The sequence below is a fragment of the Nerophis ophidion genome, linkage group LG29 (genome assembly GCF_033978795.1).
Source record: "Nerophis ophidion isolate RoL-2023_Sa linkage group LG29, RoL_Noph_v1.0, whole genome shotgun sequence".
Taxonomy (NCBI): domain Eukaryota; kingdom Metazoa; phylum Chordata; class Actinopteri; order Syngnathiformes; family Syngnathidae; genus Nerophis; species Nerophis ophidion.
The window spans coordinates 10,976,726-10,997,122 of record NC_084639.1 but is presented as its reverse complement, the minus strand read 5'-3'; the positions used below and the strand labels follow the sequence as shown (position 1 = coordinate 10,997,122).

Here is a 20,397-nt window from a genome sequence, read left to right as displayed (position 1 = left end):
TTGTGTATATATGTATTTGTGTATATATATATACATACGTGTGTGTGTGTGTGTCTATGTATGTATATGTGTGTGTATATATATATATATATATATATATATATATATATATATATATATATTAATAATAATAGGGCTGTGTACCCCCCTCAAGGTCAATGTCAGCTGGGATAGGCTGCATTTTATGAAATTTACAATACAACATTTAAGTTAAAGTTTGACTTATCGATTGCCAATAAAGTTTCCACTTTTGGTAATGTTTCTAAAATTCTCTAAACTAACTAAAGAAGGCTTTTCTTAAATAGAATGACTAAAAATGACCTAAGCATCCCTTGCTGACTTAGAGTGTGTCTAAGAAGTGTGAATACCACAGAGCAAGTAGTGCTGACCCCGAGGTAGTGTCCGTCTATGAAGACCACCGGCAGCGATGGAGGCTCTCCCACTCGCTTGCAGCGCTCTTCCAGCTCCTTGCCGTACTCGCCGTCCAGGGCGATGTTTTTCTCCACAAACTTCAACATGTGGTTCTGGAAGATCTTCCGCACCAGCTCGCAGCGCTCAAAAGTGGTTCTGACCACGCGGAAGCTGGTGGTGTAGATCACAATGCGCCCAAATTCCAGCAACAACTCCACCTACGAATACAAATATAAATTAAAGCTGCAAGCAGCGATGGACGGGACCGACTTTTGCTGGTGTTTCCTGCCTTTACCCATTCAACATGTCTTTACCTGCACATTACCTACCTTCCCTGCATCCTGGGGTCACACTAGTGCTTCTTTTTTTCCACCCATACACACTGGTGCTTACTGCCATCACCCAGACAACATATCTTTACCTACACATTACCAACCTTCTCTGTATCCTGGAGTCAAACTGGTGCCTCTTTCTTTCACCCAGTTAACATATCTTTACCCGCACAGTACCTACCTTCTCTGGATTGTGTGGTCACGCTGGTGCTTCCTGCTTTTAAGCGGCCATCTTGAGACAGCAGCGCAGCAGTTTTTTGAAGGCTCGTAAAATCAAAACCGGAGCAGTTAGAAAAACTATTTCGTCAACTTTTAATCAGAAGGGTTCAATCTCTTTCCTGTGGTAGTTAGAAGCCGACACAACAAACTCACTCAGAGGAGATAATGTTTGAAAAAAGGTGACAGGTTTTTACAAAACTTTTGTTTTGCAGGGGTAATTGCAAACTTCCTGTTGATTTTTGCTGGCGGATGTAAATAAATGAAATCTAGGTCTAAGTGAGACCTACATAGAGGTTTTTGTTTCATGTCTCTATGACATTCCTACCGGAAGTTACAAGCAGTTTTGTCTGTGTTTTCTTCCTAGGAGCAGTTTTGTCTGTTTTATTTCTAGGGTGTGATAGTGGATCTAACATAATATCGTGAGAATCTAGTCCATAGTGGATCCAACATGATAGGGAGAGTCTAGTCCATAGTGGATCTAACATGATAGGGAGAGTCCAGTTCATAGTGGATCTAACATAATAGGGAGAGTCCAGTCCATAGTGGATCTAACAAAGTAGTGAAAGTCCAGTCCATAGTGGATCTAGCATGATAGGGAGAGTCCAGTTCATAGTGCATTTAACATAATAGTGAGAGTCCAGTCCATAGTGGATCTAGCATAATAGGGAAAGTCCAGTCCATAGTGCATTTAACATAATAGTGAGAGTCCAGTCCATAGTGGATCTAACATAATAGTGAGTGTCCAGTCCATAGTGGATCTAACATAATAGTGAGAGTCCAGTCTATAGTGGATCTAACATAATAGTGAAAGTCCAGTCCATAGTGGATCTAACATAATAGTGAAAGTCCAGTCCATAGTGGATCTAACATAATAGTGAGAGTCCAGTCCATAGTGGATCTAACATAATAGTGAGAGTCCAGTCCATAGTGGATCTAACATAATATTGAAAGTCCAGTCCATAGTGGATCTAACATAATAGAGTCCAGTCCATAGTGGATCCAACATAATAGTGTGAGAGTCCAGTCCATAGTGGATCTAACATAATAGTGTGAGAGTCCAGTCCATAGTGGATCTAACATAATAGTGTGAGAGTCCAGTCCATAGTGGATCTAACATAATAGTGTGAGAGTCCAGTCCATAGTGGATCTAACATAATAGTGAGTCAGAAGTTTCAACTCGGTTGGATTTCCTACTCAAAAAGTCAGAGATTCCGCACAGTCACTTTCGATTTACTGAATTACCCGATGGCATGCGCCAAAAGTCAGCCTTTTTGTAAATGTATTTATTAATTGTTTTGTTGTGTTCTAGGTTGAATACTGAACTTGATTGACAATCAGTGCACTACCTTGCTCTCTCTGTCTCTGCCCCTCCCTCACAAATGCTGCTGCGTGCGCACACCTTCACAATTTGCTTTGTTTTTCACCCCTCTTAACACTGCACGTACATTGAAAATACACACAACCTTGACACAAAACGCCGGACATTTGAGGCATTAAAAAAACCCCGCCCGGACACCCCGGACAGTCCTGCTAAAGAGGACGTATGTTCAGTCTACCTTTGTGGCCAAAACACTATACCCACCTGCTCCTGGTACTACCCACACTGGTTTAAATGTATTTTAGAATATAGGTTTCACTAAGTAAAGCACTTTGAGTCACTACAGAAAAGTGCTATATAAATATAATTCACTTCACTACAACACGAGCACTCTACTGTTTTTAGGGATTTTGTGTGAATGTGAGTGTGAATGTTGTCTGTCTATATGTGTTGGCCCTGAGATGAGGTGGTGACTTGTCCAAGGTGTACTCCGCCTTCCGCCCGATTGCAACTAACTTGGGCTCCAGCGACCCCTAAAGGGACAAGCGGTAGAAAATGGATGGATGGATGGGTGAGTATGAATGTTGTCTGTCTATATGTGTTGGCCCTGAGATGAGGGGGTGACTTGTCCAAGGTGTACTCCGCCTGCCGCCCGATTGCAACTAACCTGGGCTCCAGCACTCCCCGCGACTCCTAAAGGGACAAGCGGTAGAAAATGAATGGATGGATGGGTGATTATGAATGTTGTCTGTCTATATGTGTTGGCCCTGAGATGATCTAGTGACTTGTCCAGGGTGTATCCTGCCTTCCGCCCGATTGCAGCGAACATAGGCTCCAGCACCCCCCAAAACCCCTGAAGGGACAAGCCGTAGAATATGATGTATGGGTGAATATGAATGTTGTCTGTCTATATGTGTTGGCCCTGAGATGAGGTCGTGACTTTTCCAGGGTGTACCCTGGCTTCCGCCCGATTGCAGCTAACATAGGCTCCAGCACCCCCCGCGACCTCTACAGGGACAAGCGGTTGAAAATGGATGGATGCATGGGTGAGTATGAATCTTGTCTGTCTATATGTGTTGGCCCTGAGATGAGGTAGTGACTTGTCCAGGGTGTAACTGCCTTCCGCCCGATTGCAGCTAACATAGGCTCCAGCACCCTCCGCGACCTCTACAGGGACAAGTAGTAGAAATGGATGGGTGAGTGTGCATGTTTTTTGTCTATATGTGTTGGCCCTGAGATGAGGTGGTGACTTTTCCAGGGTGTACCCTGCCTTCAGCCCGATTGCAACTAACTTGGGCTCCAGCACCCCCCGCGACCCCTAAAGGGACAAGCGGTAGAAAATGGATGGATGCATGGGTGAGTATGAATGTTGTCTGTCTATATGTGTTGGCCCTGAGATGAGGTGGTGACTTGTCCAGGGTGTACCCCGCCTTTTGCCCGAATGCAGCAGAGATAGGCTCCAGCACCCCCCGCGACCCCTAAAGGAACAAGCAGTAGAAAATGGATGGATGCATGGGTGAGTATGAATGTTGTCTGTCTATATGTGTTGGCCCTGAGATGAGGGGGTGACTTGTCCAGGGTGTATGCTGCCTTCCGCCCGATTGCAACTAACATAGGCTCCAGCACCCTCCGCGACCTCTACAGGGACAAGCGGTAGAAAATGGATGCATGAATGGGTGAGTATGAATGTTGTCTGTCTATATGTGTTGGCCCTGAGATGAGATAGTGACTTGTCCAGGGTGTACGCCGCCTTCCGCCCGATTGCAGCTAACATAGGCTCCAGACCCCCCCACGACCTCTACAGGGACAAGTGGTAGAAAATGGATGGGTGAGTGTGAATGTTGTCTGTCTATATGTGTTGGCCCTGAGATGAGGTGGTGACTTGTCCAAGATGTACCCCGCCTTCAGTCCGATTGCAACTAACTTGGGCTCCAGCACCCCCCGCGACCCCTAAAGGGACAAGCGGTAGAAAAATGGATGGATGGATGGGTGAGTATGAATGTTGTCTGTCTATATGTGTTGCCCCTGGGATGAAGTAGTGACTTGTCCAGGGTGTAACTGCCTCCCGCCCGATTGCAGCTAACATAGGCTCCAGCACCCCCCGCGACCCCTGAAGGGACAAGCGGTAGAAAATGGATGGGTGAGTGTGAATGTTGTCTGTCTATATGTGGTGACCCTGCAATGAGGTGGCAACTTGTCCAAGGTGTACCCCGCCTTCCGCCCGATTGCAACTAACATAGGCTCCAGCACCCCCCGCGACCTCTACAGGGACAAGCGGTAGAAAATGGATGCATGAATGGGTGAGTATGAATGTTGTTTGTCTGTATGTGTTGGCCCTAAGATGAGGTAGTGACTTGTCCAGGGTGTAACTGCCTTCCGCCCGATTGCAGCTAACATAGGCTCCAGCACCCCCCGCGACCCCTGAAGGGACAAGCGGTAGAAATGGATGGATGGGTGAGTGTGAATGTTGTTTGTCTATATGTGTTGGCCCTGAGATGAGATAGTGACTTGTCCAGGGTGTACGCTGCCTTCCGCCCGATTGCAACTAACTTGGGCTCCTGCACCCCCCGCGACCTCTAAAGGGACAAGCGGTAGAAAATGGATAGATGGATGGGTGAGTATGAATGTTGTCTGTCTATATGTGTTGGCCCTGTGATGAGGTGGCGACTTGTCCAGGTTGTACCCCGCCTTTTGCCCGAATGCAGCAGAGATAGGCTCCAGCACCAGCCGCGACCCCTAAAGGAACAAGCGGTAGAAAATGGATGGATGCATGGGTGAGTATGAATGTTGTCTGTCTATATGTGTTGGCCCTGAGATGAGATAGTGACTTGTCCAGGGTGTACGCTGCCTTCCGCCCGATTGCAACTAACTTGGGCTCCAGCACCCCCCGTGACCCCTAAAGGGACAAGCGGTAGAAAATGGATGGGTGAGTATGAATGTTGTCTGTCTATATGTGTTGGCCCTGAGATGAGATAGTGACTTGTCCAGGGTGTACGCTGCCTTCCGCCCGATTGCAGCTAACATAGGCTCCAGCACACCCCGCGACCCCTAAAGGGACAAGCGATAGAAAATGGATGGGTGAGTATGAATGTTGTCTGTCTAGCTGTGTTGGCCCTGAGATGAGGTGGTGACTTGTCCAAGGTGTACACCGCCTTCCGCCCGATTGCAACTAACATACGCTCCAGCACCCCCCGCGACCTCTACAGGGACAAACGGTAGAACATGGATGGATGCATGGGTGAGTATGAATGTTGTCTGTCTATATGTGTTGGCCCTGAGATGAGGTGGCGACTTGTCCAAGGTGTACACCGCCTTCCGCCCGATTGCAACTAACATACGCTCCAGCACCCCCCGCGACCTCTACAGGGACAAACGGTAGAACATGGATGGATGCATGGGTGAGTATGAATGTTGTCTGTCTATATGTGTTGGCCCTGTGATGAGGTGGCGACTTGTCCAGGGTGTACCCCGCCTTTTGCCCGAATGCAGCAGAGATAGGCTCCAGCACCCCCCGCGACCCCTAAAGGAACAAGCAGTAGAAAATGGATGGATGCATGGGTGAGTATGAATGTTGTCTGTCTATATGTGTTGGCCCTGAGATGAGATAGTGACTTGTCCAGGGTGTACGCTGCCTTCCGCCCGATTGCAACTAACTTGGGCTCCAGCACCCCCCGTGACCTCTACAGGGACAATCGGTAGAAAATGGATGGGTGAGTGTGAATGTTGTCTGTCTAGCTGTGTTGGCCCTGAGATGAGATAGTGACTTGTCCAGGGTGTACGCTGCCTTCCGCCCGATTGCAACTAACTTGGGCTCCAGCACCCCCCGTGACCCCTAAAGGGACAAGCGGTAGAAAATGGATGGGTGAGTATGAATGTTGTCTGTCTATATGTGTTGGCCCTGAGATGAGATAGTGACTTGTCCAGGGTGTACGCTGCCTTCCGCCCGATTGCAGCTAACATAGGCTCCAGCACACCCCGCGACCCCTAAAGGGACAAGCGATAGAAAATGGATGGGTGAGTATGAATGTTGTCTGTCTAGCTGTGTTGGCCCTGAGATGAGGTGGTGACTTGTCCAAGGTGTACACCGCCTTCCGCCCGATTGCAACTAACATACGCTCCAGCACCCCCCGCGACCCCTAAAGGAACAATCGGTAGAAAATGGATGGATGCATGGGTGAGTATGAATGTTGTCTGTCTATATGTGTTGGCCCTGAGATGAGGTGGCGACTTGTCCAGGGTGTACCCCGCCTTTTGCCCGAATGCAGCAGAGATAGGCTCCAGCACCCCGCGCGACCCCTAAAGGAACAAGCAGTAGAAAATGGATGGATGCATGGGTGAGTATGAATGTTGTCTGTCTATATGTGTTGGCCCTGAGATGAGATAGTGACTTGTCCAGGGTGTACGCTGCCTTCCGCCCGATTGCAACTAACTTGGGCTCCAGCACCCCCCGTGACCTCTACAGGGACAATCGGTAGAAAATGGATGGGTGAGTGTGAATGTTGTCTGTCTATTAGTGTTGGCCCTGAGATGAGGTGGTGACTTGTCCAGGGTGTACACCGCCTTCCGCCCGATTGCAGCTTAAATAGGCTCCAACACACCCCACGACCTTTACAGGGACAAGCGGTAGAAATGGATGGATGGATGGGTGAGTATGAATGTTGTCTGTCTAGCTCTGTTGGCCCTAAGATGAGGTAGTGACTTGTCCAGGGTGTACACCGCCTTCCGCCCGATTGCAGCTTAAATAGGCTCCAACAGACCCCACGACCTTTACAGGGACAAGCGGTAGAAATGGATGGATGGATGGGTGAGTATGAATGTTGTCTGTCTAGCTCTGTTGGCCCTGGAATGAGGTAGTGACTTGTCCAGGGTGTACCCTGCCTTCCGCCCGATTGCAGCTAACATAGGCTCCAGCACACCCCGCGACCCCTAAAGGGACAAGCGGTAGAAAATGGATGGGTGAGTATGAATGTTGTCTGTCTAGCTCTGTTGGCCCTGGAATGAGGTAGTGACTTGTCCAGGGTGTACCCTGCCTTCCGCCCGATTGCAGCTAACATAGGCTCCAGCACACCCCGCGACCCCTAAAGGGACAAGCGGTAGAAAATGGATGGGTGAGTATGAATGTTGTCTGTCTAGCTGTGTTGGCCCTGAGATGAGGTGGTGACTTGTCCAAGGTGCACACCGCCTTCCGCCCGATTGCAACTAACATAGGCTCCAGCACCCCCCGCGACCTCTACAGGGACAAACGGTAGAAAATGGATGGGTGAGTGTGAATGTTGTATGTCTATATGTGTTGGCCCTGAGATGAGGTGAGGACTTGTCCAAGGTGTACACCGCCTTCCGCCCGATTGCAACTAACTTGGGCTCCAGCACCCCCCGCGACCCCTAAAGGAACAATCGGTAGAAAATGGATGGATGCATGGGTGAGTATGAATGTTGTCTGTCTATATGTGTTGGCCCTGAGATGAGGTAGTGACTTGTCCAGGGTGTACCCCGCCTTTTGCCCGAATGCAGGTGAGATAGGCTCCAGCACCACCCGTGACCCCTAAAGGGACAAGCGGTAGAAAATGGATGGATGGATGGGTGAGTATGAATGTTGTCTGTCTATATGTGTTGGCCCTGAGATGAGGTAGTGACTTGTCCAGGGTGTACCCCGCCTTTTGCCCGAATGCAGCTGAGATAGGCTCCAGCACCACCCGTGACCCCTAAAGGGACAAGCGGTAGAAAATGGATGGATGGATGGGTGAGTATGAATGTTGTCTGTCTAGCTCTGTTGGCCCTAAGATGAGGTAGTGACTTGTCCAGGGTGTACACCGCCTTCCGCCCGATTGCAGCTTAAATAGGCTCCAACAGACCCCACGACCTTTACAGGGACAAGCGGTAGAAATGGATGGATGGATGGGTGAGTATGAATGTTGTCTGTCTAGCTCTGTTGGCCCTAAGATGAGGTAGTGACTTGTCCAGGGTGTACACCGCCTTCCGCCCGATTGCAGCTTAAATAGGCTCCAACAGACCCCACGACCTTTACAGGGACAAGCGGTAGAAATGGATGGATGGATGGGTGAGTATGAATGTTGTCTGTCTAGCTCTGTTGGCCCTGGAATGAGGTAGTGACTTGTCCAGGGTGTACCCTGCCTTCCGCCCGATTGCAGCTAACATAGGCTCCAGCACACCCCGCGACCCCTAAAGGGACAAGCGGTAGAAAATGGATGGGTGAGTATGAATGTTGTCTGTCTAGCTCTGTTGGCCCTGGAATGAGGTAGTGACTTGTCCAGGGTGTACCCTGCCTTCCGCCCGATTGCAGCTAACATAGGCTCCAGCACACCCCGCGACCCCTAAAGGGACAAGCGGTAGAAAATGGATGGGTGAGTATGAATGTTGTCTGTCTAGCTGTGTTGGCCCTGAGATGAGGTGGTGACTTGTCCAAGGTGCACACCGCCTTCCGCCCGATTGCAACTAACATAGGCTCCAGCACCCCCCGCGACCTCTACAGGGACAAACGGTAGAAAATGGATGGGTGAGTGTGAATGTTGTATGTCTATATGTGTTGGCCCTGAGATGAGGTGAGGACTTGTCCAAGGTGTACACCGCCTTCCGCCCGATTGCAACTAACTTGGGCTCCAGCACCCCCCGCGACCCCTAAAGGAACAATCGGTAGAAAATGGATGGATGCATGGGTGAGTATGAATGTTGTCTGTCTATATGTGTTGGCCCTGAGATGAGGTAGTGACTTGTCCAGGGTGTACCCCGCCTTTTGCCCGAATGCAGGTGAGATAGGCTCCAGCACCACCCGTGACCCCTAAAGGGACAAGCGGTAGAAAATGGATGGATGGATGGGTGAGTATGAATGTTGTCTGTCTATATGTGTTGGCCCTGAGATGAGGTAGTGACTTGTCCAGGGTGTACCCCGCCTTTTGCCCGAATGCAGCTGAGATAGGCTCCAGCACCACCCGTGACCCCTAAAGGGACAAGCGGTAGAAAATGGATGGATGGATGGATGGGTGAGTATGAATGTTGTCTGTCTATATGTGTTGGCCCTGAGATGAGGTGGCGACTTGTCCAGGGTGTACCCCGCCTTTTGCCCGAATGCAGCTGAGATAGGCTCCAGCACCAACCCCCCATTTTGTCTCCCAAGCTTTCAACGGAACTCGGGGGGGGGGGGGGCTGTTATGGTGTTTATTAGCACTTCTGACTACTTTGTATCACATGAAATGATGGTGTAACAGAACAAAGTATACAACATAATGTCACTGCAGCCAAAGGCGCCGATCTACATTTTTGCTCAGTGAGTGTGTATTAGTGTTGTCCCAATACCAATATTTTGGTACCGGTACCAAAAGTATTTGTGTACTTTTGTAAATAAAGGGGACCACCAAAAATGTCATTATTGGCTTTATTTCAACAGAAAAATCATATTAAGCATATGATTATTATTGCAAGTTTGTCTTTAAATAAAATAGTGAACATACAAGACAACTTGTTTTTTATTAGTAAGTAAACAAACAAAAGCTCCTAATTTAGTCTGCTGACATATTAAGTTAAAGTACCAATGATTGTCACACACACGCTAGGTGTGGTGAAATTATTCTCTGCATTTGACCCTTCACCCTTGATCCCCCCCTGGTAGGTGAGGGGAGCAGTGAGCAGCAGCAGCAGTGGCCACGCCCGGGAATCATTTTGGTGATTTAACCCCCAATTCCAACCCTTGATGCTGAGTGCCAAGCAGGGAGGTAATGGGTCCCATTTTTATAGTCTTTGGTATGACTCGGTTGGGGTTTGAACTGCATTAACACATTGTGTCATTTATCATTCTATTTTGTCAAAATTATTAGGGAAAAGTGGTAGAAATAAGTTATCAATCGACTTGTTCGTTTACTGTTAATATCTGCTTACTTTCTCTTTTAACATGTTCTATCTACACTTCTGTTAAAATGTAATAATCACTTATTCTTATGTTGTTTGGATACTTAACATTAGTTTTGGATGATACCACAAATGTGGGTATCATACCGATACCAAGTATTTACAGGATCATACATTGGTCATATTCAAAGTACTCATATGTCCAGGGACATATTTCCTGACTTTATAAACATAATATGACTAAAAAAAACAAAACGAAAGAAGATTTTGTGATGCCAAAAAATATCGACATAATCATAGTAGTGTCGACTAGCTACGTTCCTGTACTTGGTATCATTACAGTGGATGTTAGGTGTAGATCCACTAATGGCGTTTGTTTACATTGTGACGCCGGTGAGCTACGGTATGTAGTGAAGCATGTTTAGCTATTCCTCGTCCTGCAGGGATGATATTTGGAAGAAACTTACTTTATCTGTCGCCATGGAGACCAGGATTAGTGATTTAGAAGTAGATACAACATTGCCGATTGCGGATGGACTTTAGCCGCTAGCTCGCTAGCCATGTCTTAAAGCACCTCTTCCTGAGGGCGTTTTCAGCGCCAATATGCGTCCATTCTCCTTTTCTGTTTTGGATGATACCACAAATGTGGGTATCAATCCGATACCAAGTAGTTACAGGATCATACATTGGTCATATTCAAAGTCCTCATGTGTCCAGGGACATATTTCCTAAGTTTATAAACATAATATGAATTAAAAAAACAAAAAAAAAAACGAAAGAAGATTTTATGATGCCAAAAAATATCGACATAATCATAGCAGTATCGACTAGCTACGCTCCTGTACTTGGTATCATTACAGTGGATGTTAGGTGTAGATCCACCAATGGCGTTTGTTTGTATTGAAACGTCCCGGAAGACTGCAGGGAATTCTTAGAATTTGTTCTGTAGTGCTGTGATGAGGTGACAACTTGTCCGGGGTGCACCCCGCCTTCCGCCCGATTGTAGCTGAGATAGGCTCCAGCGCCCCCCGAAAGGAATAAGCAGTAGAAAATGGATGGATGTTCTGTAGTGTTTATGCTATGTTGTGTTGCGGTGCAAATATCCATCCATCCATTTCCTACCGCTTATTCCCTTTTGGGGTCGCGGGGGGCGCTGGAGCCTATCTAAGCTGCATTCAGGCGGAAGGCGGGGTACACCCTGGACAAATCGCCACCTCATCGCAGGTGCAAATATTCTTCCAAAATGTTTTTGTCGTTTAGTGTGGTTTTACATTATGGCACAGGTTTATGACAGTGTTGGCATTGTTCATACTGCCACTCTTTTGATTGATTAATTGATTGATTGAAACTTTTATTATTAGATTGCACTGTACAGTACATTTTCAGTACAATTGACCACTAAATGGTAGCACACTAATACGTTTTTCATGGTAATAAATATGTGATAAACATGTTTAAGTCAACTTAATAGCCATGCATTTTATGTCTTAGTGTGACATGTATGGCTGTTGAGTAAGAATGTGTCACGCCCAGGAAATCATGTTTTGTTTTGGTCATGTTTTGTTTTTCGGACATTCAGTTCTTGCGTTTGCACTTCCTTGTTTTCTTTGTTTCCATAGCAACTCATTAAATTTCACCTGGCCCTCATGTCACGCCCCTGTCCTCAGCCCTCACACCTGTTTGTAATGATCATAGTTATTATTTAAACCACAGTTACCTGGTAGTCAGTCTGGCAACTTTACCTCCGTATTCCTCAACCCCTTCATGCCAAGCCATGCTATTTCCCCTCATGCTCTTGTCACAGTTGTTTAGTTTTGTTTTTGTATGTAGTCATGCCATTGTGCTGTTTTTGTTTTCATTAGTCAAGTTTGTTCTCCGCCATTGTGCGCGCCATTTGTTGTAGTTTGTTTGTGTAGTAATAAATCAAAATGGACTTACAGTCACGTCTCGCTCGTGCCAATTATCCTTTGCGTAGGAAAAACAAATTATCTCCAAGTCTTGACAGAATGGCCTTCATTCACCTGTGTGCAGTATGTGCAAAGTTAAAATGAGGGTGTCATTAACGTATCATCATGCACAATGTGACTCAGGTTAGGCTTTGTTAGTTATAGATTATTTGATTTGAGACTTTTATACTATTTATAATGTGTCGTCCTCTACACAAAATTGACAACAGGATTGGTTTATCAAAAATTATTTTAAATATCGAAAGTTGTCATCGGTGCCTATGACTGTAGCGTAAATGACATTTTTTTCTCACGTTGTTTATGCGTACTACATTCAGAATGTACACACAACGCGAAGAAGCTTTTGTGTTATGTGGGGTTAAACTATGGAACAGTTTGAATGCGGAATTAAAAGAATGTCCAACCTTAATTTTGTTTAAAACATTTTTTTTAACAAATACCGTCATTTTCGGAGTATAAGTCTGTCATGCCTATGGATCATGTTTTGTTTTGGTCATGTTCGGTTTTGTTTTTTGGACACTCTGTTCCTGTTTTGCACTTCCTGGTTTGTTTTCGTTACAATGCCAACTCATTAGTTTTCACCTTGTCTTCATGTCACGCCCCTGTCTTCTTGTCTCACACCTGTTTGCACTTATCATGTTCATTATTTAAGCCACAGTTACCAGCTAGTCAGCTGGCAACTTTCTGTCAAACTTGGACTTGGACATGGGTTGTTTCTTTGATGCAAAGGATAGTTGGCACGAGCGAGACGTGAACGTGAGTACATTCACCTATATTTCTCACCTGCTTCATGCCTTGCTATGCTGTTCGTTTTGTCCACGCCACGTAAGTTTTATATTTATGCCTCAGTGCTAGTTTTGTTGTTCATGCCACAGTGCAAGTGTTTTTGTTTCATGTTTGTAGTTTGTAGCCTTCATGTTAGTCTTTTGTTTTTCATTAGTCAAGTTTGTTCTCCGCCATTGTGCACGCTCTTTGTTTGCCTTTTTTTTTTGTAGTTTGTTTTTGTGAGTAATAAATTAAAATGTACTCACGTTCACATCTCGCTCGTGCCAACTATCCTTTGCATCGAGAAACAACCCATGTCCAAGTCCAAGTTTTACAGAAAGTCAAAGTTTACCAAACAATCTGTCACCCCTAATCGGTAAATCCCATGAAATCTTATACGTCTAGTCTCTTTCGTGAATGAGCTAAATAATAATATTTGATATTTTACGGTAATGTGTTAATAATTTCACACATAAGTCGCTCCTGAGTGTAAGTCGCACCCCCGGCCAAACTATGAAAAAAGCTGCGCCTTATAGTCTGAAAAATACGGTGCATTATTTTTCAATTTGCACACAACGTGATTACATTATGTCCAAGAACCTTATAGATGTGGACTCAATTCCTGAAATCTGTTTACAGTATTGTTGTTGCTTGTGTGTCAATATGGAGGCTGATTGATCACCTGCCACATATTAAATCTGCCTGCAGCTAAAACTAAAACCAAAACTAATCTCACTTAAGCTACAACCACATACTTCCTTTCACGCAGCAGCAACAAGTTGTCCTTTGTGTGCGTGTGTGTGTGTGTGTCTGTGTGTGTGTGCGCACTAGCTAACTAGAAAGCAAAGGGCTGAGAAATCATTAACCTGATTAGTTTTTTCTTGACACACTTAACCAAATGTACCATTAATCTTTAATTCCACGCTGACCTCCTTGTCCTCCAGTGGGAGCTTTTATTATGAGGGGCCGTTAGGGACTTTATTCTGAATTACCTTGTACATACACTACTAAAATGCTCTCACATAAACTGAAAAGTGTTTCTCATACACACTACAGAAACACTCTTATACACACTACTGAAATGCTCTCACATAAACAACTGAAATGTTTTTCTCACACACACTACTGAAACACACTCTTGTACACACTACTGAAATGCTCTCACATAAACAACTGAAATCTTTTGCTCACACACACACTACTGAACACTCTTATGCACACTACTGAAACAGTCTTATACACACTACTGAAATGCTCTCACATAAGCAACTGAAATGTGTTTTCTCTTACACACACTACTGAAACATTCTGAGTATTTAACAATAGAAAAAGTGCGATATAAATCCAAACCATTATTATTATACACACTACTGAAACACTCTTGTACACACTACTGAAATGCTCTCACATAAACAACTGAAATGCTTTTCACTCACACATACTACTGAAACACTCTTATACACACTACTGAAACACTCTTGTACACACTACTGAAATGCTCTCACATAAACAACTGAAATCTTTTTCTCACACACATACTACTGAAACACTCTTATACACACTACTGGAATGCTCTCACATATCCATCCATCCATCCATCCATTTTCTACCGCTTATTCCCTTTCGGGGTCGCGGGGGGCGCTGGCGCCTATCTCAGCTACAATCGGGCGGAAGGCGGGGTACACCCTGGACAAGTCGCCACCTCATCGCAGGGCCAACACAGATAGACAGACAACATTCACACTCACATTCACACACTAGGGCCAATTTAGTGTTGCCAATCAACCTATCCCCAGGTGCATGTCTTTGGAGGTGGGAGGAAGCCGGAGTACCCGGAGGGAACCCACGCATTCACGGGGAGAACATGCAAACTCCACACAGAAAGATCACGAGCCTGGATTTGAACCCAGGACTGCAGGACCTTCGTATTGTGAGGCAGACGCACTAACCCCTCTGCCACCGTGAAGCCTCTGGGCTGAAAATGTACCTGGACCGCAATTCGGACACCCCTAGCCTAGCTATATAGTGTCACATAAACAACTGAAATCTTTTTCTCTCACACTACTGAAATGCTCTCACATAAACTGAAATGTTTTTCTCTCTCACACTACTGAAACACTCTTATACACACTTCTAAAATGCTCTCACATAAACAACTTAATTGTTTTTCTCTCTCACACGCACTACTGAAACACTCTTATACACACTACTAAAATACACAACTGAAATGTTTTTTTCTCACACACACTACTGAAACACTCTTATACACCCTACTAAAATGCTCCCACATAAACAACTATGTTAACTAAAATACATTCTTAAGTACGACTTTAAAATGAATGTATTTTAGCCAACTTACATTTTTATTAAGTACGACCTTAGATAAACTAGTTTTTACATTCTCAAGTACGACAGTAAAATAATTACTTTTAACCAACTTAAATTCTTAAATACAACTTTAGAAAAACATATTTTTAACCAACTTACATCGTTATTAAGTACGACTTTATAAAAACTATTTTTTAACCAAAGTACATTCTTAAGTATGAAATTAAAACCACTATATTTTAACCAACTTACATTTTTATTAAGTACGACTTTAGAAAAACTATTTTTTAACCTAAGTACATTCTTAAGTACGACATTAAAATCACTATATTTAGCCAACTTACATTTTATTAAGTACGACTTTAGAAAAAGTAGTTTTTAACCAACTTACATTCTCAAGTACGACAGTAAAATAACTACTTTTAACCAACTTAAATTCTTAAGTACAACTTTAGAAAACCACATTTTTAACCAACTTACATTGTTAAGTACGACTTTAAAAAAACTATTTTTTAACCGAAGTACATTCTTAAGTAAGACATTAAAATCAGTATATTTGAACCAACTTACATTTTTATTAGGTACGACTTTTGAAAAACTAGTTTTTAACCAACTTACATTAAGTACGACTTACTAAAAAATATTTTTTAAACAAAGTACATTCTTAAGTACGACATTAAAACCACTATATTTTAACCAACTTACATTTTTATTAAGTACGACTTTAGAAAAACTATTTTTTAACCAAAGTACATTCTTAAGTACGACATTAAAATCACTATATTTAGCCAACTTACATTTTTATTAAATACGACTTTAGAAAAAGTAGTTTTTAACCAACTGACATTCTCAAGCACGACAGTAAAATAACTACTTTTAACCAACTTAAATTCTTAAGTACAACTTTAGAAAAACACATTTTTAACCAACTTACATTAAGTACGACTATTTTTTTGGCAACTATTTTTTAACCGAAGTACATTCTTAAGTACGACATTAAAATCAGTATATTTTAACCCACTTACATTTTAATAAGTACGACTTTAGAAAAACTAGTTTTTAACCAAAGTACATTCTTAAGTACGACATTAAAATCACTATATTTAGCCAACTTACATTTTTTATCAAGTACGACTTTAGAAAAAGTAGTTTTTAACCAACTTACATTGTTATTAAGTACAACTTTATAAAAACAATTTTTTAACCAAAGTACATTCTTAAGTACGACATTAAAATCAGTATATTTTAACCAACTTACATTTTTATTAAGTACGACTTTTGAAAAACTAGTTTTTAACCAACTTACATTCTCAAGTACGACAGTAAAATAACTACTTTTAACCAACTTAGATTTTTAAATACAACTTTAGAAAAACACATTTTTAACCAATCTACATTGTTAAGTACAACTTTATAAAAAAATGTTTTTAACCGAAGTACATTCTTAAGTACGACATTAAAATCAGTATATTTTAACCAACTTACATTTTTATTAAGTACGACTTTTGAAAAACTAGTTTTTAACCAACTGACATTCTCAAGTACGACAGTAAAATAACTACTTTTAACCAACTTAAATTCTTAAGTACAACTTTAGAAAAACACATTTTTAACCAACTTACATTGTTATTAAGTACGACTATTTTTTTGGCAACTATTTTTTAACCGAAGTACATTCTTAAGTACGACATTAAAATCAGTATATTTTAACCCACTTACATTTTAATAAGTACGACTTTAGAAAAACTAGTTTTTAACCAAAGTACATTCTTAAGTACGACATTAAAATCACTATATTTAGCCAACTTACATTTTTTATCAAGTACGACTTTAGAAAAAGTAGTTTTTAACCAACTTACATTGTTATTAAGTACAACTTTATAAAAACAATTTTTTAACCAAAGTACATTCTTAAGTACGACATTAAAATCAGTATATTTTAACCAACTTACATTTTTATTAAGTACGACTTTTGAAAAACTAGTTTTTAACCAACTTACATTCTCAAGTACGACAGTAAAATAACTACTTTTAACCAACTTAAATTTTTAAATACAACTTTAGAAAAACACATTTTTAACCAATCTACATTGTTATTAAGTACAACTTTATAAAAAAATGTTTTTAACCGAAGTACATTCTTAAAAAATTGTTTTCAACCAATGGAAATTCTAATTAAGTACGACTTTAAAAAAACACATTTTTAACCAACTTACATTTTTATTAAGTACGACTTTAGAACAACTAGTTTTTGACCAAAGTACAATCTTAAGTACGACTTTAAAATTACTATATTTTAACCAACGTACATTTTTATTAAGTACGACTTTAGAAAAACTAGTTTTTAACCAATTTACATTCTCAACTACGACAGTAAAATAACTACTTTTAACCAACTTAAATTCTTAAGTACAACTTTAGAAAAACACATTTTTAACCAACTTACATTAAGTACGACTTTATAATTACTGTTTTTAACCAAAGTACATTCTTAAGTACGACATTAAAATCATTATATTTTTACCTACTTACATTTTAATAAGTACGACTTTAGAAAAACTATTTTTTAACCAAAGTACATTCTTAAGTACGACAGTAAAATCAGTATATTTAGCCAACTTACATTTTTATCAAGTACGTCTTTAGAAAAAAAAATGTTTATAACCAACTTAACTTCATAGATACGACTTTAAAATTATAATTTTACATTTTTTATAAGTTGGTTAAAATATAGTATACTAAATTTTAACCAACTTACATTTTTATTAAGTACGACTTTAGAAAAATTAGTTTTTAACCAATTTACATGATCAATTACGACATTAAAATAACTACTTTTAACCAACTTACATTCTTAAGTAGCTTAAGTATGATATTAAGTGACAAAATGTGAAATTGAAAACCAAAACAAACCCTGTCTTCTCCCCTTTATCCAGATCTGCACCAAAATGCATGCAAATAAGCTGCTGATAAAAAACTACTAGACAGTCCAGTGGTCCTGCTGGACTTGCCTGGTGCAGGACTTACTGTGTTCCTGGGCAGGTTCTCAAAGAGCGTCTGACCTGCGCTGACTTTGTGCTTGACGCCCCTCACAGTCCCATTTTTGCTGAGTATGTTGACCCTCTTGGAGGTGAAGGTCCAGTCCCTGGTGGCCCCGGCGTACACCAGCAGCTCGTCGGGCTCGCCCTCGCTGTCGTCCAGCTCGGATCCCAAGTACCCGCCGTAGGGGGTTCCGTCCCCGCTGGTGGACGGCGTGCTGGCGCGCTCCGCGTCCGAGCTACTGGCGCAGTCCGAGTCCAGGGAGTCGCAGGGCCCCTCGTCCTTGAAGATCTCCTTCAGGACCCGGCCGCTGCTCCCCGAGGCCACGCGGAATCTCACCCGCTTCTGGGGCTTGGGGGGGTCCAGCGCCGCCGCCGCCGCCACCACGGTGCCGTCCATCTGAGAGCCCGGCTGCTGCTCCTCACATGGTGCGGCACAGTTTGGCCGGGCGGACCCTTCCTCTGTGCGCCATGGACTTATCCGCGTCTTTTTAATCCGATCTGAAAACGGCCCTCCAGTCGCTCTCGCACTGCCAGTCAATTATGCATGTCTTGTTGCCACGGCAACCTGGAAGGCGATAGCGGCGTGGTTATGAATTATGCAGCCGACTCGGCAGTTTTCACCAACGCTCGGTTATGGCGCGCTTTAATAAAACCCGCTCACCGGTTAACCTTTGACCTTTTCAGCTAAACCACCTCAAGGAAGCTGACCTCTGTGACCCACTAACCTAAAAACTATTTTGGAAAAGACTAAAATTACAACCGGGGAAAGTGAAAGTGGGGCGGCAACATCTTTGGACTCAAACCTTTTTATAATTTAGCACCTGTGTCCAACTCACATTCTTAAGTACCACTTTAAAAGACTATTTTTAACCAACTTACATTTTTATTACCTAAAAATAGAAAAACTATTTTCTAACTAACTTACATTCTCAAGTACGACTTTAAAAAAACTTTTTTAATTAACATACATTAAGTGCTACTTTAAAAATATATTTTCTAACTAGCTTACATTCTTAAGTATGACCTTAAAATGTTCTACTTTTTTTTTTAACCAACATACATTAAGTGCAACTTTTAGAAAAAACAGTTTTTAACCAACTCAGAATCTCAAGTACGATAGTAAAATAACTATTTTTAACCAACTTAAATTCTCAAGTATGACTTTAGAAAAACCTGTTCCTAACCAATTTACAATACTTTTAAGTATGACTTTAGAAAAAGTGTGTTTCAATCAACATACATTCTTCAGTACGACTTTAGAAATATTATTTTCTAACTAACTTACATTCTTAAGTACGACTTTAAAATAACTTTTTTTTTAACCAACAAACATTCTTAAGTACGACTTTAAAAAAACTTGTTCTTATCCAACTTAAATTCTAATTAAGTACGACTTTAGAAAAAGTATTTTTGAACTAACTTACATTCTCAAGTACAAATTTTAAAAAAAAAACTTTTTTTTCAACCAAATACGTTAAGTGCAACTTTAGAAAAACTAGTTTTTAACCAACTCACAATCTTAAGTACGACAGTAAAATAACTATTTTTAACCAACTTAAATGATCAAGTATGACTTTAGAAAACCTGTTCCTAACCAATTTACAATCCTTTTAAGTACGACTTTAGAAAAAATGTGTTTTAATCAACATACATTCTTGGGTATGACATTAGAAAAATAATTTTCTGACTTACTTACATTCTTAAGTACGACTTTAAAATAACTTTTTTTTTTTCAACCAACATACATTCTTAAGTACAACTTTAAAAAAACAACTTGTTCTTAACCAACTTAAATTCTAATGACGTACAACTTTAGAAAAAGTATTTTTTAACCAACTTACATTCTCAAGTACGACTTTAAAAAAAACTTTTTTTTAAACCAAATACGTTAAGTGCAACTTTAGAAAAACTAGTTTTTAACCAACTTACAGTCTCAAGTACAACAGTAAAATAAAAAATGTTAACCAACTTAAATTCTCAAGTATGACTTTAGAAAAACCTGTTCCTAACCAATTTACAATCCTTTTAAGTACGACTTTAGAAAAAAATGTGTTTTAATCAACATACATTCTTCAGTACATTAGAAAAATAATTTTCTGACTGACTTACATTCTTAAGTACGACTTTAAAATAGCTTTTTTTCAACCAACATAAAT

The 20,397-nt window shown here is 41.8% G+C and overlaps 1 protein-coding gene across 2 annotated transcripts in view; it reads right to left on the bottom strand.

Moving 5' to 3' along the window:
- The window catches only part of grxcr1a (glutaredoxin and cysteine rich domain containing 1 a), a 26,348-nt gene extending 7,555 nt beyond the window's left edge, over window positions 1–18,793 (bottom strand). The window contains exons 1-2 of one of the 2 annotated variants that reach the window (XM_061891853.1): window positions 18,228–18,793; window positions 369–629 (exon numbers count right to left, since the gene is read on the bottom strand). In XM_061891853.1, the coding sequence (XP_061747837.1) occupies window positions 369–629; window positions 18,228–18,638 (672 nt within the window). In that variant the 5' untranslated portion in view covers window positions 18,639–18,793. The remainder of the gene's footprint in view (window positions 1–368; window positions 630–18,227) is intronic. The other variant, XM_061891854.1, reaches the window with a different exon arrangement.
- Between the last annotated feature and the right edge of the window lie 1,604 nt (window positions 18,794–20,397).